Source organism: Pithys albifrons, chromosome 6, assembly GCF_047495875.1.
Source record: "Pithys albifrons albifrons isolate INPA30051 chromosome 6, PitAlb_v1, whole genome shotgun sequence".
NCBI classification, from domain to species: domain Eukaryota; kingdom Metazoa; phylum Chordata; class Aves; order Passeriformes; family Thamnophilidae; genus Pithys; species Pithys albifrons.
This window is the reverse complement of record NC_092463.1, coordinates 16933465-16959581: the sequence shown is the minus strand read 5'-3', so window position 1 is coordinate 16959581 and position 26117 is coordinate 16933465. Positions and strand designations below refer to the sequence as shown.

Here is a 26117-nt window from a genome sequence, read left to right as displayed (position 1 = left end):
TCCTTCATTCAAAAGGCTATGAAATCTCATGTTACACAGCAGGTTATAAAGCTGATGCTTCCATCACAAAGAGCATTTCACAGATTGTGAAATATAGCTCTGTTTCCTTTCATTGTATATGTTAAGATAAATAATGCTATCTACAGACAAAATAACTGCTGCAAACAAGAATTTGCTCCTGTTGCCTTCCTTAAAGGTAAATGAATCAAAAATACAAAGCAGCTGAGTGTGGTTTCTCACAGTGATCCCAGAAACAACAGAAACCCTGACAGCTGCATGACATTCCCAGAGAGTTTTCTCTGTCTTAACTATCTCCTGGCAGCTCTGTTTACATTATATGATTCAATGAAACACATGTCTTAGTCTACATGAACAAAACAAGAAACCACAGCTGTGACCAGTATTTCCAACAAAACAGAGCAGATACTGTAACAAAGAAATTAAACAGCACAACAGATAAGTATTGTACACACTTACCGAGATGTTTTACTCTGTATCTTACCTCTTTCTGTTGAAGCTGATTGCGGTACTCTAGAGATAACTGCTTTATTTGCAGTTCTGCTGCTTCATGTTTTTCTTCTAAGTCACTACAGACTTTTTTCAGTCTATCATTCTAGCAAAAATGAGACATGAATGTTGGTAAACTCAGAACAGTTCTTAAAGAATCAGAAAAACACAAGGCTGACGAACAGTAAAGAAATAATTTAAATTGTACAGATTTCTCATTTTATTTCGTTCAAAACACAGTGATGTCCAAGTGTGGGCCCAAAATCAGGTTCACATCCACGCTTTCTCTTTTCATATGGCATGGACTCTGGCTCACTTTCAGAAAAAAGTTGTGTGATGACCAGAAGCAAATGCCAAGAATAAAAAAAATCAGGGCTGAATTACATCTTAGGCAGGTCCACAGGTGGAATTTAAGAACAGCCACAAAGCACAAACTGGAGCAAACATCCAGTGTTCTCTCTCTGATATCGGCCAATAGCAGCCTGCAAGAAACTATAAAAAGGACAAGCAGGAACAGTTATGTGCCCAAAATACTATCTTAACTTCACAATGCTCTAGAGGGCTGAAGACATACAAGAAAGTTGTTGGTTTAGAGACATAAAGTCGTAAGACCAACAAGCCCTTTTTAAGAGTGCACACAGTCACTTTCCACAAGGGCACATGGGATTTGTAGGCAGTTTTGGAAGTGCGTGAGCAGCCATAACTATGTCAAAATATCCACAGAGTAGGGCAACACAGAAAGAGAACCGCACGGGGGAACAGACACGCTCTGTGCCTGAAGCTGTTACAAAACACATGCTGTCCCACACCAGCTGGCCTGCTGGATCTGCTTCTGTTTGTGGTCATACACCAAACTTTACCTAGAGCTAAAAGGTAAGAAAACTTAAGATTTTTGCATCAGCAAGCTTTACAGAGCCATGCCTTTGCTGCAGTCCAAGGCCACATGACAGGCAGGAACAGTCACAGGATGCAGTAAACAAATATGCCTCCCTGTGATGGCAATTTCTCACAAAACACAAAGCCACATTCTAACACCACTGTCACCCTTGTTTCTAGATTTACCCTGGGACAAGCAACTTCAGTGCAATATTTCGTGTTTACATGATATAAACGTTATGTATTGCTTTTAATTACAATAGTGTTCCAAAATGTCTTACTTCAAACTTTTGTGCTGCATTAATACTTTCTATTTCTCTGAGTCTAGAATTGGACACATGGAGTTCCGTTGCTGCATCTGAAAGAAAGTGGAATTTTCATTTTTATTAAAATCCTTTTTATCTGTGAAGTAGACAACAGTTAAAACCATTATGTATTCATATTATTAACACATATCTTACGTCACACTGCTTTAATGTTCAGTTCTAAGTAAATATCAAAAGATGTTTTTATCAGAATACTGTCAGATTTATTTTTCAGACAGTCTTTCTGAAACAAATTTGATTAACTTCTATCTAGGCTTAAGCTTTAAAATAAGGGAAACGAAAAAGTTTTACTTGACTATTTTGTGTTCCTGAAACTGTTTTTCATTTAGGACTTTGGCCCTGACACGACAGTTGTGCGTTTCTCTGTAATCTCATGTGAAGTTTCAAACCAAGAACTGGTACTATTAAATGCACACAGCAGTGACTAAACTTTCAGGAAAAAACCCCAACAAATCACCCAAATCCACCAAAATCCACACAACAAAACCAACCCCATAAGACTCACTTTCATTTACAAAGGTGACACATCTACCATCCCAGTTTATCCAATACAAAAAGCACATAATTCTGTTCCTGGATACACTTCCTTTAATGATCAACCTTCCTTACATTGGCTATATAGACTTGTCCCATGTCCCACTTTTAATGGGCAGAAATATCACACTTCCCTTTATCAATGAGAAATCATCCTGAATTTATTATAGAGCAATTTTTTAAAAATTTGAAATAAACACAATTTCCAAATAAATGCTGTATTTCATTATTTCCTATGTGCTGTTTAAAACTGATGCAGCTCAAGCACTGCAGAGACAACAATCTACCCGTGGTAACTGTGAAACAAAGACGTTAAACACAACATCATCTTCAGTTCTGGTGGCAGTCAAAGCACTGAATGTAAGGGACAATATTAAAAACTAGGAAATATTTAAAAATTAGGAAATTAAAAAAAGGAAAGTAAGGAACTATTCGAAGTGCTCTTTAGGCCACAAAGTATTTAAAAGCCTCTACAGAAGACTACTGGGTGCCACTAGATTTTTTTACACCCTCAAGTCTAGTAACCAGTACAAATGTACTTCTCTGAACTTTTAGATGGAATTTGAAATTTAAAACAATTCTAAGCAAGTCTTTCAGAAATGTGAAAAAAAAGAGATAACTTCACAGTTATGAGAATAAATTTCTCTTCTGAGCCTTTTACCTGTGCTACCAAAAACATCCATATGAGACATGCAGGATCAGCTTGCCAACCAGATCTATAAAACAGACACTTTCACAACGTGTTTTCGCAATGCTTCATAGATTAGAGGGTGCAAACGAAGTAGAATTACTTAATTTCACATTTAAGATGACTATTCAGAAGTCTTAGCTGTTCTTTGTGCTTGCTATTCTTAACCCCACTTTGAGAAAGCTGAATTTTAAAGCACTTTACAGTTACAAGATGGTAACACTACAGGGGTATTAACCTATTGTTATTTATTACCACATTATAAAAATGTTTTACTAGGAAAAAAAGTCTTATTCAAAAGTATTTGACAAAACTCATTATTAAAAATATAAAGAAAATTACTATATTCTATAATAGACTTACTATTGCTTTATTGACTATCTTACTCTGATGTCTTGACTTTTTTTTTCCTAATTTTATTTTAAACATAAATCGCCCTAGCCTTTAATCCCCATGAAACAAGGGCCACATTCTCGTACATGGCTGTAGAAGAGTTGCAGAACTGGATATGTTTCTCTGGGCCCAACTGAAATACAAACAAAACCACCAGAAACACTGGACCTTTGCCTGTGTGACACGTCAGACTTAGATCACACCAGTGGCAAAACAACCTCTGTACTGCTACAACTCGGCAGTTTTATGAAAGCAGTGTAAAAGCAGCTAATCATCTGGGGGCTTAGATAAACTACGTAAGCAGAATGGAAGAAGAGTCTTGTCTGTGTGCCTTCATTATGGACCGAGACTGTACTTCACGAAATTAGACACTTCAGAACAATAAGCCTAGAACAGGTTCGTTTCTGCTATTACAGCCTGGGAATATGTTTGTTTATTCTCCAGATCTTGAGGTCACAAGGGCGGAATAAAAACGAAAACAAAAGCAGCAAAGCCAGCAGCCCTCCCGAAAGGCAGCACGCCGCGCTCAGCTCCCTCCCGGCCGGCCCGCAGGTCCCGGCGGCGCTGGAAGGGCTCCCTGGCGGCCCCGGGCCCCCCTTACCGCCCACTTCCTCGGCGCCCTCGAGCAGGATGTCCTTGGTGAAGCTGGAGATCTGCCCAGTGAGCGAGGACAGGCTGTCGCCCACCTGCCCCAAGGACTGGCCCAGCCCCGAGCCCAGCCCGCCCAGCCACGACGCCATCGCGGCTCGGAGCGCTCCGGGCCTCGCTCGGCCGCGCCGGGCGGGCCCTGCAGCCGCTTCCCACGGGCCGAGGGGCCGCACCCGCCTCCCTCCTCCTCGCTAGGGAGGGTCGGGCTTCTGCTGCGGGCTCAGCACACCGGGCTCGGAGACTCCTCAGCCCGCTTCGCGCTCATCCTCTCGGCTGCTCCCGGCACGACACCGTTTGTCCCGGCTAGGCTCGGCTCGGCTCGGCGGCTCGTCCCGTCCCGTCCCGTCCCGTCCCGTCCCGTCCCGGCTGGGCTCGGCTCAGCGGCTCGTCCTGTGCCGTCCCGGCTCAGTGTCTCGCCCCGGCGGCCCCGGCCGCTGCCACCTCAACGGCCGCCATGACAGCGCTCCCAGGCACCACCGACGGCGGCGGCGCGGGCTGGAGCGCCCGCGGGGGGCGGGCACGGCGCATGCGCGGCGGCGCAGCAGGCCGGGACGGGGGCGGGGCAGGGGCCGCGGCGGAGGCCGGGGGATCCACCGGAGCCCAGGTGGTCAGTTACAGCCCGGCTGGTCAGTCACAGCCCGGGGGATCCACCACAGGCCGGGTGATCAGCCAAGGCCCGGGGGATCCATCAAAACTCGGGAGATCCATCAGAACGCGAGGGATCGATCAATGACAGCCCAAGTGATTAACGCAAGTGCGCCCCGTGGGGCGGAGTTGGGTCATGTGCCGTTAACAAATCGGTGTCAAAGTGCTACGCCACCAGGAAGGATTTGCGCAGAAGTATGTTTTTACAGAGCACAAGCTCCTGAAGACCCTGCTGCTCCGGGAGCAAACGGAATGGATTTCGAGCCACAACCCTGGTCCGTTCCACAGTCCTCTTTGATCAAATGAGGTAGTTAAAATTTCTCGGGACTACAAGGAGTACTGCACTGTTACAGAAAATGCAGTACAGTATTCAGTCAGTCAGAGCAGTGCTGATAAAAAACGCTGGCATTAGAAATAAAATACAGGGCAGCTGGCTTATTGCCTGTTTCAAATTAGTAGCTACATAAAAGGACGAGTAATTAAAGCTCCACATCAATTAACAAATGAAGCTGGGAAGAGTGAGCATTTCCCAGGCGAGATCTCAGCAATTTTAGAGGAGCTGCAAATGCAACAGGCACAAAACACTCACTGTGGAACTATAAGCCAGCAAACGTTGCCAGGTAGACATGGAAAAACCTGCTTGTTGCTTCCCAAGTAGCATCCTGCAGAGCCTTGGAGAGGGGTTGATAGCCAGCCTGCAGTCCTGGATTACCCTTTGAGCTTTACTGTCCTCAGGCAACTCTGAGGTGGTTGTGCATCCTCTGTGGCCCAGGAGTTTGAGCTGAGTGTAACAGAAACAGCTGCCAGGTTTGAGGGTTCTCTTGTAAAAGATTGCCTTCCCTCTTCTTCAGAGAACAGTTTTTCTATCAGGTTTGTAACTGATTTTACCATATTAATTTAATGGCATACTTACCACCCTTACAATTATTCACAATAAAAGAAAAAAGACATCAGCATTGTAGAAAGTATTAGTGCTGTGATATAGCATGAAATGTAAACACGTATCTTTATCTGTTTTATTAATTAACAATATTGGGTTTAACGAAGATTAAAAGTTTACAATGCTTTAAGGACCCCAACTCATTGGTTCAACAAAACCCCTATAGGTCCACAGGACTGTAAAGATGTGTAATCTTTTCCAAGAGTGGTGAATTGATTTTTTGGGGAAACTGTTATTATTTTTAATTAAGATCACAGATATCCTCCAGACTTTTAGAATACTTAGGGATCATAAAAATGTCTTCTATTGTGGTTAATTTTATAATGCCAAGTAAGGCAAGTAGACAATAAAGTACCACAGAAGGCTTTTTGTTGCACTCAATTACTACTCCTGAAAAATTAGAAAGAGACTATTTAGCATTGCAACTGATTTTTTTAGCTGACTTGATCCAGTGTTGATAAGGGTACACAGTAAGAGTGCAGTGTACTCTGTGGATTGACTGAGCTACAAATACAGTGCATTGTGTCACAAAAAGAATGTGTATTCTGGCAGCAACCCAGGAAACAGTGGCTTACTGTAAAATTAGAAAGCATACAATTCTAAAAGGTGAAATGTAATGATAATGGGCACCAACTTTACTCCCTGGGCACCAACTTTACTCCCTAATAGGAGTGTCTTTACATAAATTTTAGAGTATCAACAGATGCAAAGACATCAGAGATGACAAAATGCCAGTTATGAGCAACAGAAAACCACCCCACTGCCAATGGACACACAACATCTGGTGCAAAGCCCACTGATACCAGAGAAGAGATTCCAATGTTCGATATTCCTGTGCCAAAACGGGGTATAAGGGAAAGCATGTATGCAAACACTTGGGTCAAGAGAGAAACATTAGAAGCTATAATCATTTATTTAAAAAAGTGATATCAAATACAACCATATATATTCATGCCTATTTGGAGAGCATTTTCAAAATAGCGAACAGTGCTGTCATTTTCCAGTCAAAACAATGACAAAGCATTTCAGCTTTCCCTTTTTAAATCTTTTCAATATTCTATACTTTATATACACAAAATAGACAAAAATTATACAGGAATCCAGAGCCAAAAACATGATACTGAAAACAGGGTCTTGAAAAAAGAACCTATTACTGAAAATGATTTCTATAATACACAACTATTAGGCAAGAGATGGAAAAAATATTCCCTTACAAAATCCTAACTCTACACTGATTTGTACACAGGGGGTTTCATGTAGCAAAAAATAAAATTTTATAAATGCTTGCATGCCTTAAAGGCAATATCAAGGTTTTTCTCTTTTTGTTTTTTTTTTTTTTGCACAGTGGATTTTAAATTTTACATCCCTTTCTGTTCAAACTCATAAGTCCCCTTCTGAAATCAGAGGGTACATACTGAGGATGGAGGGGATTAGCAAAGTGTAGTTACAATTATTTGCTTTTCTTAATGAAGAAAATAAAGTAAAAATATTTTGATTTGGTAAAAGCAGTTGAAAAGTCACATGTACTTTCTCAAGAACCATGGTTGGGGAGGGAGGTGACTATGGGAGGTTAAATACTACAGCATTCCCTCCATGTTTGAAATGCAAATAAGGCAAAATGTGTGTATACTGGTTAAAAAGAATTATTGCAAAACAGCTCATGCTTTTACGATGAAAACCCAGATACAACACAAAGCTACTAATTTGAAATTGAAGAGCTGAATATTTGGATTTAGCAACCTTGAATGTATTATGTATTATTCTCACTTGAACAACTGATTTGGGGTGGGTGAGGGCAAGGAATAGCTACATACATGTTCCCAGTTAGACTTTGTTTCCTTTTCTTTTTTGGTAATGATTTGTGATTAACTAGGAATATTTACCAGGAGTTGAATTTGTTTTATGCGAGACAGTAATGGCATAACAAGTGAACAACATAAATTTCTGTGTAAGCCCTAAGTTTCCACAACAGGTTTTTTTTCTTGGATTCTTACTTTGATTCCTTTAAATTGACATGATGGTAACATGACTTGCATGATACTATTTTATTCTGAGTTCTAGAGTTCTCTGATCCCATCCCCCTGTACTGGGGTTTTTCAATACAAAGGACACCATTTGTGTGTTTTCATCATTATTTGAACAGTAATTAATTCTAAAGAATTTCACAGACATTTTAGAACTGTAACACATTCTTGTTAATTTTTAAAAGCCTATCAGTTTTATAATAAAACAAAGAGCTTGCAAATGCTAATATTTGTTCTGAGATACAGAAACAAAACTGTTCACTAGACACCTGCAGAAGCCGTTTTAATCCTCCCCCATTTGATGTTTGTAATAGAAGCAATAGTCTAACATTGAAACACATCATAGATCTGAATTTGTATTGGTTATTTTTAAACAGTCTGCAAAGAAATAAAGTATGAAAAGTAAGAACAGTATCTTGGCTGAAAATTAAACTTAATCTTTGCGAAGTTCTTTGAAAGGCACAGGGAGCCCAAATGTTGGGGTAAGCCAGTCAGATACCAGATTAGTTTCAAGTCTGGAAAAATGTAAGCATTTAAACAGCTCATATTTGTACCTGCTCTGCCTAACAACAATTGCATGCAAGCATGACATTACAACTCTTTTTCCTCCTACCGTCCTCATAAGACCATGAAAGCAGTTTACAGTATTATAGAATTAATTTTGGAAGATATTTAATGTAAGTATCACTTATTCCCCCTGCCCTTTTGATTTCTATGGGCAGAAAACCTTAAATTATGTCACATGGACTATTCACTGCAAAACAGCAAAAATCTGTTGGATGAATGAAGTCTGAAATTTTCTCAAATATTATATTGTAATAAAAAAAATCAGTGACTGCTCCCTTAAAATGGACTTTGGCCTAAAGGTGTAACATGGGAAAAAACTGCAACCTTTTAGCACGACAGAGTAGTTAACACCGGGAGTAGACTCTAAAGTAGTAAACATATTATAAGCATAGTTAAGCTACACTGAGAACTGTTTATCACTGAAAGAATGCACACCCAGAAATGACAGCAGTGACAGCTTCTTGGCAGGAGATCATGAGGCCTGGGTTATAAAATATGTACTGACAGCAATTAGTCTTTTCCTTGGGTGCAATGGAGAGGCATAGAGGAGATTCTGTCACCCTCTAAAACTCAGAAAGGAGGTTGTAGCAAGATGGGTGTCAGTCTTATCTCACAGGTAAGATGAGAGGAATTAGCCTCAAGTTGCACCAGTGGAGGTTTAGGTTGGGTATCAGGAAATATTTCTTCACTTAAAGGGTTGTCAGGCATTGGAAGAGGCTGCACAAGGATGTGGTTGAATCCCCATGCCTGGAGCTTTTTAAAAGAGGTGTGGATGTGGTGCTTGGGGACGTTAAGTTTAGTGGTGGATGTGGCAGTGCTGGGTTCATGGTTGGTCTCTTGGCAGGTCATTTCCAGCGACAGGACTCTGAATTAACAAGTGTAATTTAAACTGCTCTCTCAGCTGCTTGTCTAGACAGACAGACCTTCATCATTAAACTTGACATTCCTCTGAAAAATCAAACTAGTATTTGATGAGTGACATTTCTACACAGAAAGGAATGTGATTAGCCCCATAATGACCATCTCAGTGCACTTTTCACTTTATAATGCTTTATATTCCTTCCATTTTAAAAGACTTGGGTGATAAAGTGACTTAAAATGTGACATGAAAGTTCAAAGGCAAACCTCCATGTTTTAGTGATTATAAAAACACATATTTGGCCTGGGTTATAATTAATGCAAGTCCAGGGGCTTAGATATTTTTTTTTAATACAGGGATGCTAGACCTATAGAAATAATACATTTTTATTTAATTCTTATAATAGAGGATAAAAAGTCCGAGCTCGAAGTATTGGCATCAGATCAACAGTCCGTATCTATTTATAAAACTGAGTCTTATTTCAGAATCAGTTTTTGGCACAACAAAAAAGGGAAATTAAAGCTGTAATTAATTTACAGATGAGCAAAGAAATAATTCAGTGATTTAGATACTTTTCCTGCTTTCAGTTTAATAGAAATTTTAAACTGAAAGGAGAAAAATACATCCTGAATAATAGAGCATTTCAAAATGGTTTATGCATACATGCGCTTTTAAAGCCATTTAACTATGTCTAACTGTATTTTGAGACATTAAAAATAATTATGATGTTGTGCATGACGGATTTATTTAAAAAATACAAAAATCAGTTTTTAAAAGACATGTCAAAATCCATATGGTCTTACACATACCTGGTTCTGGTGACATTGGTGAATATTCAGCACATAAGTAAGGGAAACCAAATTTAGCCCAAATAGGTACAATGTGGTTATATCCTAAGCTATCAGGAAACCATTGCTGTAAACAAATCTTTACTGAGAGGTAAGAGCCCTTTCATGTACAGTACTACTTGATGCTGAATATTTCCATCTACTACTCATTTCATACTAATTTTAATTAAATGTTACGACTATGCAATGATGTAATTTAAGAATATTTTGATAAAGAAATTTGGGGTTATCTCTGATAGATTCTTAGAATGCCTGTGCTAACTGTTAATGCTTTAACCGGACTACAGTTTATATACTTTATCTACAACATATTTCCATATAATTTATATGTAAACAGAATTTGTATTTCAAGCACCATTTAGGAAAATGAAACATCTCTCTTTTGTTGCACTGAATTTCAAAGTCAGGTTTGATCACCCTGTTACACATTCATCCTGGGTATGAAAACAAATGTCTTACAACCAATAGCATAATAAGCTATCCCACATACTTTGCTCCCCAATTTTTCTCAGGATCAGAAACAGCATGATAAAAAATTGTAAGGTGCATGAATAAAGGCCATTCCTGAAAAAACTGCAACATTCTGACAGACACTCATAAAAAGCATTTCAAAAGGAACATCCACACAGGCATAAATATTCATTCTTAAAAGAGCTACTTGCACAGGGGTCATTTCAGACTGCAGGAATGCACCTTATGTGTGTGGCACTGACTTTATGGCACTGATATCCCCTCCTCTTTTTATACTGAAAGGCCAGAATGAAGGTTTGAGCTTGAAGAGGAAAAAACACTCTGGAAGAGGTAGAAAAGAAAACCTTTAACCCAATTGATTATATGCTACTTTTGTAATCAAGACAGTGGCATAATGAGAAAGAACATAAAAAAGAAGAAAACAAACCAAAAAACAAACAAACAAAACCAACAAAACTCCCCCACCAAACCAAAAAAGGCAAGTTATCTGTCAAAAGACAATACGTTAAACACGGCACTAAAATTTTACAGTTGGTATTGAAAGTAAAACCAGAAAGTGCCAAAAATCCAGAAATCACTGAAAGATTCAGGAGTAACATTATAACCAACAATACACTAAAGATTTTTAACTTGAATTGCAAAGTATGAAATTTATGGATTTTTGTTTCTCCTGCAGAATGGGTCATTTCAAAAGCAGACAGCAGGATCAAAGAGTTGATATTAAGTCATTTATAATCAGAGAATCTTCTGAATTGGAAGGGACCCACCAGGATCCTCAAATTAACTCGTAAGTGAATGGCCCATAGAGGGATCAAACCTACTACCTTGGCATGACTGGCTCAGTTGATTATGGCACGGTGCTAATCTCAGGGCTCACAAAATAAATTATTTAACAGAATTTTATTATTTTCCCCATTTTAGAGTGATTTATTATAAAGAACTTGATTTATGAGCACAACTTATTACTTGTATCTTTTTCCATTACCACTGAAGGAAATCAGCTGATGCTTTATTTGGCACCATTTGTATCTTCTGTAGAATTCTTCAAAACAATTTAAACTTGCTTTTTAAATACAAGTTACAGATGCTACACCTGTCTATCTTTGCTCATGCAAATAGTTTCAGTAACTTTAACACCACTACTCTTTTTAGCAGATGTTTTGTAGTAGGAGTGCTACAGTTTTCTAAATTAGTGCAGTCTTTATTGTATTTGCAGATTCCCTCTAGACTCTGACCTCCAGCAGCCCCCCCTTCATTCCTGCTTACAGAACTCTGAAATGAACCCTGCTTGTGCAACATTCACACAGTAGAATTTTAATGGAGACTTAGCGTTTTGACAATAAGAGAGGAAAAAAGTGTCATTTCTCCTCTTCTGAATTCAAGTGGTTTCTAACAGATTCCAGAGACATATTCATGGCTGCTTGAAGCATGTCTTCTTCACTCAGGTCACCTCCTAAAGACAATAAATGCATATAAGCTGTAATTAATTTGCAGAGCTAGTTCTTAACTGTAATTAAATGCTTTTGTTGTTCCTTTTGTCCACACCCATTTTTCCCCACCCCACACACAAAATTGGTTTTGTTTTTAAAATTACTGAACACTTCCCACTTTGTTTTCTGCCAACAACAGTCAGTTCAGAACAAATAACACACATCAATTTTGGATCTCCAATAGCCAATACTGGTAATGTCTGCACTTATGTTCTACTGAAAACTGGTTCCAGTAATTTTCTCAGATATTAGTCCAAGTTGTCATACAACTCTAAAAGTACTATAGGAAACAAATAATTAGCACAAGTCCCATCAGAGATTCCAATTTGTAATGCTCAACACAAATAAAACAGCAAAAAGCAAAATCAGAACTTAAGTGATCTAATAGCAATGCTCTTCACTTTGAAACAGCCTATCAAGATTGGAAGAGGAACAGGCCTCTGTCCTTCACTGCCAAATGGCAGTGACAGAGTCTGAATGGCTGCTGGAGTGAGGAAGCAGGCAGACAAGGAAGGTTAGGAAATAGCACAACACAAAGGTGAAAAAAATACTTCAGTGTTGGATATAAGTCTGAAAAACAATACCTGGGTCAGCTTCTCGAGTTCTAGAGCTAAAAGTTGCCTTATCTTGTTGGTTTGGCATCTGATCTTGCTGCTGTAGCTGTTGTTGCTGTCTGAAAGTGGTATACATTTATAAGAGACTAAAATTAACACCAATATGAGACCAGAATCAAGTTCATTTCTTTGTAAGGAAGGCCAAGAATCAGAGGTAGAAGCTGTTTGGTACACTAACACCCCTGTACCTAAAATCATTTCACCGTGCTAACCTTCAGACACCTATCTTCACGATATCATAATCCAAGCCACATTACTATTTTCCCAGCATTTGGAAGTTCTACATTCTTATCATGCAAAGTCTAACTCCTCCCATCCACAGTGTTTCTCACTGGTCTTTATTGCCTCCATCACTAGAAGTCAGAGATAAGGAAAAGCTACAACAGTAACACAACTATGTATTAAGTACACCAGAACTGCAACATAAAATATCTACAATGATTTCAAGTGATGCTCATGAGCAGCATCACTACCAGAAGGAAAGTCTTAGCGAAATAATACTGTTTGTTGAGAAGACAATGACAGAAATTTACAGGATTTCATTTAAAATATTTCTATTACGTGTATGTTTTCTTTCTTCACAGGACTGCTATTGCATTACTAAATAACCCCCTCTTTTTCACAGGTTTCTTCATAGGAACCACCTGAGAATAGTAGAATTCAGGTACTGTTAGGAAACCATGTTAAGAGAGAAAAGTTGAGTTGGATGTCAGTAAGAAACCCATCCACAACCCAAAAGCACTGAAAAATATGACAAGTACTTCCACATGCAGTTTTCTGTCAACTACTTTACTTTTCAAAATACGCTTGTCTTCTCCTTCGCAGTTCTTCTGAAGAAAGGGACTCTGTCTGACTGCTGTGAGACGACTGAGGAACCCTCTGTGGTAATGAGCCTGAGAGCTCACTCCGGCGACTACCTAAAACCAGAACAAGCCATATCCTACTAATTACAGTAAAATGAAGTTAGTAAATTAAATATAGCTAAAGAAAACACCTTCAAACTTGAGAGGAAGAAAGAGACTTGTTGGAGAAATAAGCAGCTGGATTAACTTGACTTGTCTCTCTCTCCTCCTCACTTTCCCTTCCCTCCTGCCACCCTTTACTAATTTGTTCTGCCTTCCTAATGATCAATGACAACATGAAAGTTGTAGCTTTTCAAAAAGCAGAAAGGAGATAGCTACAGGAAATTCTAGATCATCCTTCCATGCCTCAAAGCCAGTCTTTCCAGACAGCTTGACATATGCTGGAAAAAGTGCCTGACGAACAAATTCCAGTAGCTGCCTAAAGCAGAAACAACACAAAGACTGTAAGAGAAATTTAGATGAGCACTGTACCTTGCATGCTGAGCTGAATGGCTCTGCGAAGATCAGCTTCTTCATCCTCCATATCAATTTCCTGCCTACTTAGAGCCAGGGCTCTCTGAAAATTCTCTTCATCTTCATCTAACATGCCTGTTCCATCAAAAGGATGGTTAACTTCTATTGCTTGGTCCACATCACTTCTGGGTAGCCTGTGAAATTCAGGTTTATAGCAAAATTCAGACAGATATTATATAATGAGGTTTAACATTAGTATTTTCTGCTGATTTAACTCTAGGATTTTTTAACATTGGAAAAAATATTTCTATTGTGAAAGTCTGTTATATAAACATTTTCCTTCCTACAAGAAAAAACACCAAAGGGCTGCAAGCAGCTGTAAAGCAACTTTAAAACACTCATTTGCAACACACTGCAACTCTAAAATCACTCACATGTTGACCAGAAGCTGTTAGGAAAATCTTCAGAAATTATAATCTTACAAAAAGTCATAATACATGTTATGCAAACCTACTGCTCTTTAAACAGTTACACCAGCAGAAAATAGTCTATGTGGTCTCCTCAGGAAGCCTTGTAGACCACACTAAAGCAACAACAGATCCTCTGTAAACTGTACAGACTTTCCATGTTGCTGTGAATTACTCCATCAATTTACAACACCAGTTTAACTTCACAAAGGGAAGAAATAATAATGAATTCCCCTGAAACGCCTGAAGCCTTTTTATCAGTATGCATTTAATCCACTATGAAAATTTAAGAGAATTATTGCAGAAGTAGTACTTTATACGCTTTCAAGGATGTTCTATACTACCAGAATGCATCAAAACTGAGCAGCACCACAACATCAGAGTGAAATTATTCTAAAAGAGAATGGAGTATGATTTATACGATGTGGAATTCACATATGGGTTTCCTGTTCTTTTCTACTTATGACAGAATGCACAAGCCAGTCTTAATTAGGTTAGTTAGGTTAATTACTATTCACCACAACTTGGTAAAATTTGTTAAACCATTTAAATCATGCAGGTAAGAATCTGCACTATAATATGCTTATGCACATGGAAAAACTCAATCCTTGTCAAGGCAGTTTTTACCCACTTAAAAACACACCATTTAAAAATAAAGCATTTGTAGTCTACCAACCTGCTTTACTGTGAGCAACAGCAGTGAACATTGCACTAAAGGTACTCCTAATTACTTCTTAAGGGGGTTGTCTCTATGTGGTCTTAATCACAGAAACCAATCATCCTGAACATTATTAAATGAAATCTCTATTTACCTTACCTCTGATCTCTTGTCTGTGCTGCCTCTTCTCCAATTAGTTTTGGTCTCTGCATCTGCTGTACCCGAATCATCTGCAGGAGCTGATCAGCCTCACAGTCTGGCAGGTCACCTTTTACTACAAATATGGAGTAACCTGAGGAAAAGAAATCATAAGTCTACTGCATTAAGGTGCAGATATAAATACTCTAAAATGCACATTATATAGAACACAATGATTTATTATAATGTAAGACTCTACTTTTCATTATAAAAACTTGGGTTATTTCACTATTTCAATCATAAAAACTAAGGGTAGTTAACTGAATACTAAGTTCTAGGAAGTAACAATTATTACCTACTTCTAATGAATGAGATTTAACATTTGCAAATTACTATTACCTTCCTGTTGTAATTGAGCCAAGAAAAGTGCAAGATATGTATCTGATATTAGTTCTGGGCCCATCAAGAGAGAGTTCAAGTTAAACCACTGTAATTAAAGAAAAAAAGAGTTAAGAGAACAAATTAGCATAAAGATCACTTGGTAAATTCATTTCTGTACATAGTGGTAATTTTCTATGATGGAATCCCCAAATAAATCTAGTAAAATAAATTAGCAAATAGAAGTCTTTTGAAGCACAATCGTTATACTGCTCAAGGTTACCTTCGGATACTCCTCAGCTAACAGGAGATCTGAAGTGTGGAAGGTACTGCATGCTCCCTCCCATTACTGAATACTGGTACCAGGCAAACAATCTAAAACAGGTAATTCTTCTACAATTGTATTTATTTATTTCAGACATCATTCTAAAATTCTTCTTAATTGTATTTTTAACCCTAACCCTAACCCAACAGAAACTTTTAAAAGGGAATATGGAGGAGAAAGTTTTTGCTTTAAATGTAACATAAGAGAAGCAGGCCAAGTAAATCTAAGTCAACCTATTTTGTCTGTCTTTTCTCATTACCCTTTAGATAACAGACACTTAGTATTGTCTCTATATTACAAGCCACATATACAAGGACATCTCCCCCTCCAATTTAGGGTGTTTTGGGTTAGAATGCTCTCTCACAAAATTCCACACATTGTAATTGTATATATAATAAGGAACATTCCCATAATTTTAAGAGACCATTCAGCCTTTTTGACATCAAATAAACTGCATTAGCCATACTTTTAAACTAAAGCATAATAGTAAAGTTCAGTTTGTCTGCTGAACTTGTCACAGTTACTTTTTCTCTATTATTTTATCTGTATAACAACATAGGTAGCCAATACTTGCAAAAATGAGCCAAATGGGCAAAGAAACTCCTGTCCCACTATTATTGAATCTAACAGCTGTTTTCCATGAACATGTTCTATGAAAAAAAAACCCTGAAAAAACCACCAAACCAGCCCCCATTGTATGAAAGCTTATGAAGTACAATCCAGAGGAACAATCAGCTACTGCAATAAGATACTGTATTGGTGTTGCAAGGGACATGGATATGAATTATTAGATGTACCAGGTATTTGTATGGCCATCCCTTACTTTTAATAACTATTTCCTGCTTGGAGTACAATTGTTTCCTAAAGTTTCCGAAAACATACAAAGTTGTGGTTCTACTTTCCCCAACCTCATTCTAATTGGTACTCTCAAATTCTAGCAATCATAGTTATTAATATATTTGAACTTTGAACTTTTTCTTATACCTGCTGTCCATTTAAACAAGCAAAATTATTTTTAAAGTGTCAATAATGTAGTGCATTAAAATAAGTTTGCATTCTATAGGGATCCTAACCCTTGTCTAGGACTCCCTGCTCGTCCTCCATGCAATTTTTATGCTATTTTTTATGCAGGAAAAAAAAAAGAAAATAGCTTAAGATATCACAGACTCTGCAGAAGCTGCAGCTCCCTAAAGGGCAGGTACTCTAGGGAATTGCTCTGATGGTCTTTCCCCAGGGTAACAATAATAAACTGCCTGGCACTTTTGTGATAAAACAAACATCTACTCTTTTTTTTTAATACGGGATACTATTAAAGCAAACTGCAGAAAAGCCTTCAAAAGGCCAACACTTGATCACCTTGCAACCACTCTTCCACACCCATTCTGAGCCAATATTTAAATAAAAAAAGACAATGTCACCTGTTTTCCTAACTTTCGAACTGTAAACCAGTGTTCCTTATAATTACAAATAAATGATTTTTCATTTCTGTAAAAAGAAAAAGGAATAAATAAAATTAAATACTCTAAAATCAGAATACATATTAAAGTTATTTGCCTACTATTTAAACTTATCTAATAAAATTTCAGCAATACAACCACTGATGTCACATTACAGGATACTTATACTGCTTTTCTAACATTTAGGAAGTTGTCAGTATCACTGAAATTTCCATATACTTGTGATGCCACAAACACTAAGATATCATGAAGGCACAGAGGACAGAGGCTCATGTGCACCCCCAAAAAGAACAAAATCAAAGCCAGAAGATAATACAAACATCAGAATGCAACAGAGCTTGAAAGAGTAACTCAAGATTAAGAGGATTTTTTTCTGTAAAATGAAAGCATGGTGCTAAAGAAATCTTACATAGGGTCGATCCCAAGTCTCTGATACTCTGGGCTGTTGAAGAGAATTAGTTCTAAACCCCACACTTTCAAGGCATTGCTTATAACCTGTAAAAAAGTAGCACTTTTCATGAGTCAAAACAGTCAAATGTGTATAGGTTCTATAAACAATTACACTGTTTTTCTAAAACTAAGATTTGAAGACATTGCCAGGAAACCTGGGAATCCCATTATTCAAAATGCAACTGTCATGAATCTACATGCAAACATACTAAGGGGAAGTGACAAAACTAGGATGTAACCGAGATGTGATAATGAGCTTATCTCCCCTCAAACAAAGCTGTAACTTCACCTCACACAGACACTTTAGTTGCCATCTCTGCTCTCAGTGCACTGCTCTGCCCTCCCTCCCCAGTTCAAACTCTCCTTCTCCACAGTAAGTACTTGGAATCCACTGGATTGTCACAGGATTAGTCAGGTACTGAACTGAGCACAAACTCTTTTACAGTAACTCTTTAAGCCTACACAAAATAATGGTCTAAGAAATTTTAATTTACAATTCAACTTACTTTCAGCACAGCAACTGTACAGTAAGTGGACAAGGCAATGACAGGACAGCAAAGTAGAATGGGGAAGCGTATTTTTTAAGCTCCTATACTAAAGCAGCACAATTAAGAATACAAAGAATACAAGGAAAGGCAAACTTAGTGTTTTTCACTGAGCAGAAAAACAGCCCTGTCCTGCCATAAGGAAGACAAGCTTTTGAGGGATCCTGGAACATGGACAAGCACCTGTGAAAGCCTGTGAGACAGCCAAAGGTATAAAGCACTGCTTAAAGCTCTAGTCCAGACACAAGCTGCAATTTGGTGTTCAAAATCTTTGTTGTTTTCCTGGTAAAGTATTTATTATCAATAACTTTTCCACTATGCCCCTTAAAAAACCACAACCAAACAAGAAAAATAATAAAACCACCTCTGAAGCATCTGGAGTGAGTTATAAAAACTGGAATGCAGATAATGATGCTTTCTGCAGATCTCTGTGATAACCCTGTAATCACTGCCAAGGGCTTTACAGTCTGTAATTTGAGGAGGCCATCTCAATACTGGTTTTTCACCTGTAGTCCATGGGAGCCAAGGTTTACACCTGAAGTGCTCATTAGAAGCAGCTTAAAAATCCAGGTTATTGCCAGCAGGTGTCATTTCCCAGTTCCATGCTGCTACTGTGTGTTTAAGAGGCCATGAACTGAAGAATTGCAAGTCACTACTTTTGATGGCAAATACTCTGAAGATTTGGAAGTCAAGCACTTAATCCCATTAAGGCCATAAACTGGAAACTAGATGTAAAAGCTCAATGCCATTTAAATTATATGAGAGAACATATACTGCATAAGCAGAAAATTGTGTAAGAAGATAGATATGCTTACTTGAATTGAGAAGAATCCACTGTCATCCATGTTTACAGAAGGCTGCTGCTCAATGTGAGGTTGGGAGGGAGAAAATAGAAAAATGGTGTAAGCATAAGAAGTTAAATATAACTGAGTTTTGAAAATAAACGTAACTGGACATTCTTAAAGCAACAACTTGTTATGTCCTTGCTGATTACAATGCCCAAAATAGGCTTATTAATTTAAGACTCAAACCTTTAAATTAGAAGTACTTGGTGCTTAAGGGGCAGACAGGCATGGGGACTTCTGTTTCTATCTGATACTGGCTTACAAAAACAAAAGGCAAATCACTGATCCTCCTTGCCATGTCTGACCTTCCCACTTGGAAGATGAATATATCTTTTTGTGAAATTATTGTAAAGTTGTACTAGGAACATTTGAGAATGCCAAATCTAAGATGCATGAGTGAAAAGGCCTATTCATGTAAGAACTTTTAGCACTAGAAACTTAACCTTGTCTAGCTAAGCAAGTCTGTCTAGACAATATAACATTACAGGTAGATATCAAGCAACCACAAATGCAAATGCTGTTACCTGTAAAAATGTTCTGTATTCTTCGCTAGATACTCCTCCCTCTGCCATTCTCATCCTTTCTTCCTCATCCAACTGCTGTGCAATAGAGGATAACTCAACAGGACTAAAGTATTCCCCTTGCAGCAAATTATTCAGACAGTGTTGAGCACACAGTGAACCTTCTTGCTAATATTGGAAGAATAAAAAAACACCAAAGACAACAAAAAAATTAGGTTAACAAGCTCTGTAAAATGACTCAACCGTTTCATTTTGGCAAACTACCTGCCCTCCCCACTCACCCAGAATACATGTATTAGAATCACAGAATCGATTGGGTTGGAAAAGACCTCTGAGATCATCAGGTCCAACCCTTGGTCCAACTCCAGTCCATTTACCAGATCATGGCACTCAGTGCCACATCCAATCTCAGTTGAAAAACTTCCAGGGATGGTGAATCCACCACCTCTCTGGGCAGGCCATTCCAATGCCTGAGCACTCTCTCTGCAAAGAATTTTTTTCTGATCTCCAACTTCAATTTCTCCTGGCAGAGCTTGAGCCCGTGCCCCCTTGTCCTATTGCTGAGTGCCTGGGAGATCTGCTAAAGGGACTGGAGTTGGACCAAGGGTTGGACTTGATGATCTCGGAGGTCTTTTCCAACCCAATCAATTCTATCAAAGTTCCCTTTACTCCAGATTACAGAATCTTCCTAGAGCTTCATCACTCAATTGAGCAATGAGTGACTCAAACCAGACCGGCTGTACAGTCAGGCTTCAATGGAATCCAGAAACATCCTGCAGCTCACGCCCTTCCTGCAACAAGAAACTCAGGACTAAGCACCAGATCCTGCCCCTTCCAGACCACATCCCTGTACTGCTCATGGGACAAAATGTAAGAGCAGAACCTGCTCAACAGTCACAAGTTTCTCCACTAGACTTAGACGAAGCTGATTTAGAAACCTCTGAAAATGAGCTATACTACAGGCTTACATCTTAATTTCACTAAAAGAACCTTTCTCTGTTTGTACAGTTTGACCTTAAAAGCAATAAATGTTAGTTTTCATGTGCAAAATCTATACATATGAAGTGCAAAACGCAGAAAACTGATGTTACAGTTTTTTACAGACATTAACTTCTACTGTTTTGTGCAAAGAACATTACACTTTCCATAACCTTATTGAAACCTCTCCTGGTATAAACTGCTGCTCTGCTCTCAGTCTTTTCAATCACTTTTATCTTGTCAAGAAAAGGACAAACTTCTAAGATGGGGGCTCCTGAAGCACCATCCTTAAATCCCACTTTCTACAATTGACATTTCCCTCTTGAAAATGCCACAATTGCTTAGTTCTTTCTTTTGCTAATTTTCCTTTATAAATAGCACGTTTTTATCAAAACATCTGAGTTGTGCAGATTCAAACCTGCCTGTATATGCAGCATTTTAAAACATATTGAAAACACTTAACGGGGGGAAAAAATCCCCATTAAGAAAAAAAGGCAGAGATTTAGTTACATTTTCCAGAGAATAACAGGACAAAACCATTAGGTATTCCAATTTTAAAACAGGCACTCAGGTGCAACTTTTTAACTGGGTTATGAACCATGGAGCAGTTCTGTTTAACATGTGAGAAAACCAAAACTGTACACTTTCCCTTCCCCCAAACATGTGGCAGCTAAAAATTATTGACTTTGAATGTATTGTGCTCTGTCACAGCAGTTTCAAGAGCTTTTTTATTAAACTAGAAAGCAACTTTGTAATAAAAAAGTTATCATTTCATTTTGTGATAGGCAAGGGCAGATAAGAGAAGGGTACACTACTGCTAAACTATTTTAAAATCCAGACTGAAACTCAAGGTCACTGTATTAGAGGCTATAATGGCCAAAATCCAACACATCCTCTGTGTAGCACCTGCTTAACACCGTAACTCTTCCCAAATTTTGCAGCCCAAACCGAGTTTGAAAGAACACTTCTCAGTTCTATATACATCAGAACACTAATTTTATTTTTAAGGAAGTTATACAGATATCTTCTTTAATTTCCTAAAGTAAACTCACCATTACACAAGAGAGCAATGTAACAGAACTAGTGTTAAAATGAGCACAAGAAAGTTGAAGAGACATTGGCAAGGTACACGAAAAAAGACAATTATATCTGAACAGCATTTAAACAGAAAAAGCTCATATTCGGGAACCTGGAAAAGTCACAGCATGTCATAGATTTTATTTCCCCTCCAAAACAGAGAAACACTGTTCATCAGCACACAGAAGCACAGTATATAAATTAGGATTTCTTTAACAGCACTCTCGCTCCCTGCTCATGACACAACCTCGGCCAAGCCAGGCTCGGTGAAGAGATGGGTCTGAGAGCCCAGCGAGAGCGCTGCTCCGCTCCACACTCGTTTCTCGCCGCGCTCTCTTTCTCACGGAACACAGGCAGGTGCAGCCTTCCCTGCGCTCCGCTCCTACAGCCCCAAAGCGCGGCCCCCGGGCCAGAGGGCAGGATGAGGCTGAGCCCTGGCTCGTTCTGATCTGCAGTAACAACACTCCCCTTCCCCTCAGAGCCGGCAGGGCCCACCCGGGACGGGCCCGGGGCAGCGCGGCCCGAGCGCACGCCGGGGCTGCCCCGCGGCCAGCCCTGCCGCTCCGCACCGCCAGGCCGCCAAGGACTGGGTGTGCAGCCCCGGCCCGGCCGAGCCCCGCTCCGTCACTCACCCGTTCGTGGAAGATCGACTCCATGTTTACTCCGCGGCCGCAGCCCCCGCCCCACGTGATCCGCCCACCCAATCACGGCGCCCCGCGCTGCCGCCCTTCCGGGTCGGGCCCGGCCCGCCCGCCCGCCGCGCTGGCGCCCCCTGCCGGCGGGGAGGTCCGCGGGACATCCGCGCGCCGCGAGCGCCCCCGCGCGGCGTGAGGAACACACCGCCCGTCCCGCGCATCCATCGGGACACACCGCCCGGAGTGGCATCCATCGGAGTGGCCTGCGCATCCAACGGGACACATGGCCCGTCCTACGCATCCGGCAGCGTCCTTCCATAGGAGTGTCCTGCTCATTCATCGGGACACACCGCCCGTCCCGCTCATCCGGCAGCGTCCTGCTCATCCATGGGAGTGTCCTGCTCATCCATCGGGACACGTCGCCTGTTCTGCTCATCCCGCACCATCCTGCGCATGCAGCAGTGTCCTGGTCATCCATCGGGACACACCACCTGTCCTGCGCATCTGTCAGTGTCCTCCTCCCATCAGTGTCCCCTCATCCATCAGCGTCCCACATCACCCTGTGCTCCCGGGAACCCCAATCCCCTGCTCCCCCAGGAACACCCATTCTCCCCATCTCACAGAGCTCAGTCAATGCCCAGCACTGCCGGCTTCTTGTGCTCACCAGCTGCCCACCCCTCACACCTTCCCATTCCAGTCTCAAAGCTGCAATACCCACTTGCCACCGTTTCAAACAAACCTACAGGGGAAATCTTATGCAGCTTGTCCGCATTCAGTTAAAAAACCCAAGCAACTGCCAACCACGTTCTGATAACCATGTGAAGTATTCCTTTCAAGGAAAGTTCATAAATCAGCTGTAAACACATGGATTTCACACCATACAGATAAATAACAGCATAAATGATTTTTGCATAGTTTTTCTTTATTACATAATTCTTCCTTTCCCTTCCACAGTACAGGATAAAATGTTCTCAACACTTAGGGACTAATGGAATTCCTGGACACATATTAGTCATGTAATTAAATCAAGGCCAAAAAGTAACATTGGAAATTCAACTAGCACTGAGGAATTGCAGGTGTCATTTTCTATAGTATTCTCTTAGGGTAAAAACCATAATCCTGCTTCTTTCAACATGTAAGATAAGATGATGAATCAAACAAAACTGTCTTCCATTTCATCAGCAGCTTTTATCTCCATGTCACTTCTTCACCAGGCTTCAACTCCCTGTGTAGAAACAAACAGAAACGAGGGAAGAGACTAAAATTAGGAATTTTTCGTAGAATAATTATTAATAAATGCAATTAATTATTCTAAAATACCTTAATTTTGAGATTTATGTATAGATTTACTTTCCTTGCAATTGCTGTCAGTTAAAAATTGTTCAATACTGATAAACTTCCTTGTTTCTTTCCAAAGCTTGAACAGACTGAGTCCTCCTATTTCCATTCACTCAAAATGGTAGCCCAGAACAGCTGATCTCCAAGGAGTTAACAGACTTTTAATGGAATCCATAATGAAAAATTCTACCTCTTTTAAATACACTAATTCATTACTTTAGTCAGAAGAGAACTAGGTGCAAAATTAGAGGGTCTTTTTGCAAGATGCTGAAATAGCACCTCTACTTCACAGCAACTGCAGTATGAAAAGTGTTAATGTACCAGTGGGGTGGATCATGTCATAAATTTTCTTTCTTACTCAAAAATTTAGGTGAGACCAAAGTTGAAAAAAAAATCCACCTGCAAACTGACAACATTCCTGTTATTAGTCCTTGCTATGCAACATGATTTTTTCTTCTTATTTTGTTAATCCTATGATCTAATACAGAATTAGAACTGACATAGATGAGGCAATGCAGTAAGTTCTCTAAATTCTCCCTGAGAAGCCACAGCCAGTAAACCCAAACACATCAGTTATAAAAGCACATTATTCAGTGCATATACAACAGCTGCTAGCATTAAGTTAATTTTCAAAAAATTGGTTATTATTTTAAAATAACACACATTTATACAAGTATTTAGTTAAAAAGTGCTATGATAATTTTAAATTTAAGACAGAGAACTAAAATTCAAGCACTGTGTTTTCCACTGAACTTTTAGAGAGAGACAAAATAATCTTTTACACATTTCATGACTAGGAACTTGACAGCAGTTAATGATCCTTTTTTCATAACAAAGTTGGGTCCTAGAGACCCAATTTTCAGAGGGCATTAGGGACCTACAACACTGCATGGAGGCTTGATGAAATTTTTAGGGATTTCTTACCTTTATTTTGACTGTTGGGTTTTTTGGTCATACTTAACATTCTCAAAAAGAAGAGAGAAGGACTTTGCAAAGTAACTATATATATATATATACACAAAGCAGCATCATAAAGCAAACCTTTTATATAATAAGCTCTTGTTTCTGAAGGCCGACAGTTTTTCATCATTCCATCTGTCCAAATAGCATCCAACCACAAATCCTAAGGGAACAAGGATGTGGACCCAGTGATCACGCACAACTTGGGGTATATTCACCATGACTGCTAGAAAGACAAGTGCAACAGATAAGAATTACTAATAAATCTGCACATGAAAACAGCTGCATACCTGGCACCTTTACTCTTGCTTACTAGGATTCTACAACCACATAATAAACATGAGGGCCATCAAACACTTCCCAAGAGACACGTGCTGTTCTCAAACCCATAGCTGTGTTTCTGAGAAATAATCCTAACTCTTGACCCTGGGGAAAAGGATTTTATCATAAAACAAGAGAGAAATAGAACATCTCTTTTAAGATATCCCTGGTGAAACAGTTCCATTTTGAAAGGCTCTTGAGCTATCTACCCATTAAAGCAACTCTACAGAAGTTTGGTGTTCTGTAAAACAGAAAACATCTATATAAAGCAATCATGTCTATAATCTGAACTCCTGTAGATGGATGTCTTATTACCTGCATCAACACTGAAAGACAAGCTGTACGTTTAGAGAATTGTTAGCATTGGAAGGGACCTCTGGAGATCATCCAGTCCAACCTCCCTGCCCAGGCAGGGCCATCTAGAGCAGGTGACACAGGAATGTTGCAGGTGGGTTTTGAATGTCTCCAGAGAGGGAAACTCCTGAACCTCCCTGGGCAGCCCGTTCCAGTGCTCTGCCACCCTCAGTGTAAAATTGAGGTGAAACTTCTTGTGTTTCAGTTTGTGGCCATTGCTCCTCATCCTGTCTCTGGGCACCAGAGGAGAAAAAAAGTCTGGCATCATCCTCCTGGCACTCGTCTTTGAGATAATTATATGCATTAATAAGATCTCCTCTCAACCTTCTCTTTTCCAGACTAAACAGGCCCAGCAAACCTTTCCGGCCTAACCAAAGCCTTCCAAATGGGCCCGTGTCACACAGAGCCGCCGTTCCCGCCGCGGCCGCTGAGGGGCGGCCGTGCACCCACCCCCTGAGGAGCGGGCGAGGGGCTCTGACCCGGCCCCGGTCCCGGCCCGGCGGGTCGGGCCGGGCTCACCGCACTCCCTCGCGACATGCCCGGCCCCCGCCCGGCTCCGCTGCTCCCGCCCGCCCCGGGCCCCGCCGGCCCCCAGCCGCGGGGGCAAGAGCGCCATAAAGCCGCGGGGCTGAGGCAAGGGGTTGGGGACAGAGCGAAGGGTTCCCGGGGTCGCGCGACACCGGTGTCAGGGAGCCATCCCCGCGCCCCCCCCGGCGCCGGGGAACGAACCCCCCCCCCACACACACACACACCTCGTCACCCACCACCACCCCCCCGTTACCGCTCTCGCCGCCGTCACCGCCGGGCCCCGCCGTGGCCGCTCCAAGGGCACCGGGAACGGCTGGGCCGGGACGCACCACGGACCGCGCAGATGCGGGGGGGATCACAACCCTCTCCCTCGCGTTGGGCTGGCGGTGGTGCCGC

General features: G+C 40.3%; 3 protein-coding genes across 4 annotated transcripts in view; all 3 read right to left on the bottom strand.

The window, feature by feature from the left end:
• The window catches only part of TRIP11 (thyroid hormone receptor interactor 11), a 30976-nt gene extending 26502 nt beyond the window's left edge, over positions 1 to 4474 (bottom strand). The window contains exons 1-3 of the mRNA XM_071557654.1: positions 3926 to 4474; positions 1665 to 1741; positions 503 to 613 (exon numbers count right to left, since the gene is read on the bottom strand). Of these exons, the coding sequence (XP_071413755.1) occupies positions 503 to 613; positions 1665 to 1741; positions 3926 to 4064 (327 nt within the window). The 5' untranslated portion in view covers positions 4065 to 4474. The remainder of the gene's footprint in view (positions 1 to 502; positions 614 to 1664; positions 1742 to 3925) is intronic.
• A 1977-nt stretch (positions 4475 to 6451) lies between these two features.
• ATXN3 (ataxin 3) lies at positions 6452 to 22269 on the bottom strand. The gene is made up of 11 exons (XM_071557653.1): positions 22218 to 22269; positions 19534 to 19698; positions 18980 to 19024; positions 17579 to 17664; positions 17131 to 17197; positions 15409 to 15496; positions 15031 to 15163; positions 13765 to 13940; positions 13224 to 13347; positions 12401 to 12489; positions 6452 to 11779 (listed from the first exon to the last, which is right to left on the bottom strand). The coding sequence occupies exons 1-11, from the start codon at positions 22239 to 22241 to the stop codon at positions 11685 to 11687; spliced, it is 1092 nt and encodes a 363-aa protein (XP_071413754.1). The 5' UTR covers positions 22242 to 22269; the 3' UTR covers positions 6452 to 11684.
• An 852-nt stretch (positions 22270 to 23121) lies between these two features.
• Positions 23122 to 26116, bottom strand: NDUFB1 (NADH:ubiquinone oxidoreductase subunit B1). Of its 2 annotated transcripts, none has more exons than XM_071557652.1 (3): positions 25975 to 26116; positions 24600 to 24741; positions 23122 to 23445 (listed from the first exon to the last, which is right to left on the bottom strand). In XM_071557652.1, exons 2-3 carry the CDS (start codon positions 24737 to 24739, stop codon positions 23409 to 23411), a joined length of 177 nt encoding a protein of 58 aa, XP_071413753.1. In that variant the 5' UTR covers positions 24740 to 24741; positions 25975 to 26116; the 3' UTR covers positions 23122 to 23408. The 2 variants fall into 2 exon arrangements, with proteins under 2 accessions (XP_071413753.1, XP_071413751.1); XM_071557650.1 differs by having other exon boundaries at positions 24600 to 24744; positions 25975 to 26111.
• Between the last annotated feature and the right edge of the window lies 1 nt (position 26117).

Excerpts from the sequence above, each read along its gene's own strand:
- NDUFB1 (XM_071557652.1), bottom strand. The coding sequence starts at position 24,739 with ATGGTGAATATACCCCAAGTTGTGCGTGATCACTGGGTCCACATCCTT. Across the intron at positions 23,446-24,599 it reads AAGAGCTTATTATATAAAAG|GGAGTTGAAGCCTGGTGAAG; the intron begins GTTTGCTTTATG and ends GTTTCTACACAG.
- ATXN3 (XM_071557653.1), bottom strand. The coding sequence starts at position 22,241 with ATGGAGTCGATCTTCCACGAACGG. Across the intron at positions 17,198-17,578 it reads AGACTTGGGATCGACCCTAT|AAATGAAAAATCATTTATTT; the intron begins GTAAGATTTCTT and ends TTCTTTTTACAG. Across the intron at positions 13,941-15,030 it reads GCACAGACAAGAGATCAGAG|GCTACCCAGAAGTGATGTGG; the intron begins GTAAGGTAAATA and ends TGAATTTCACAG.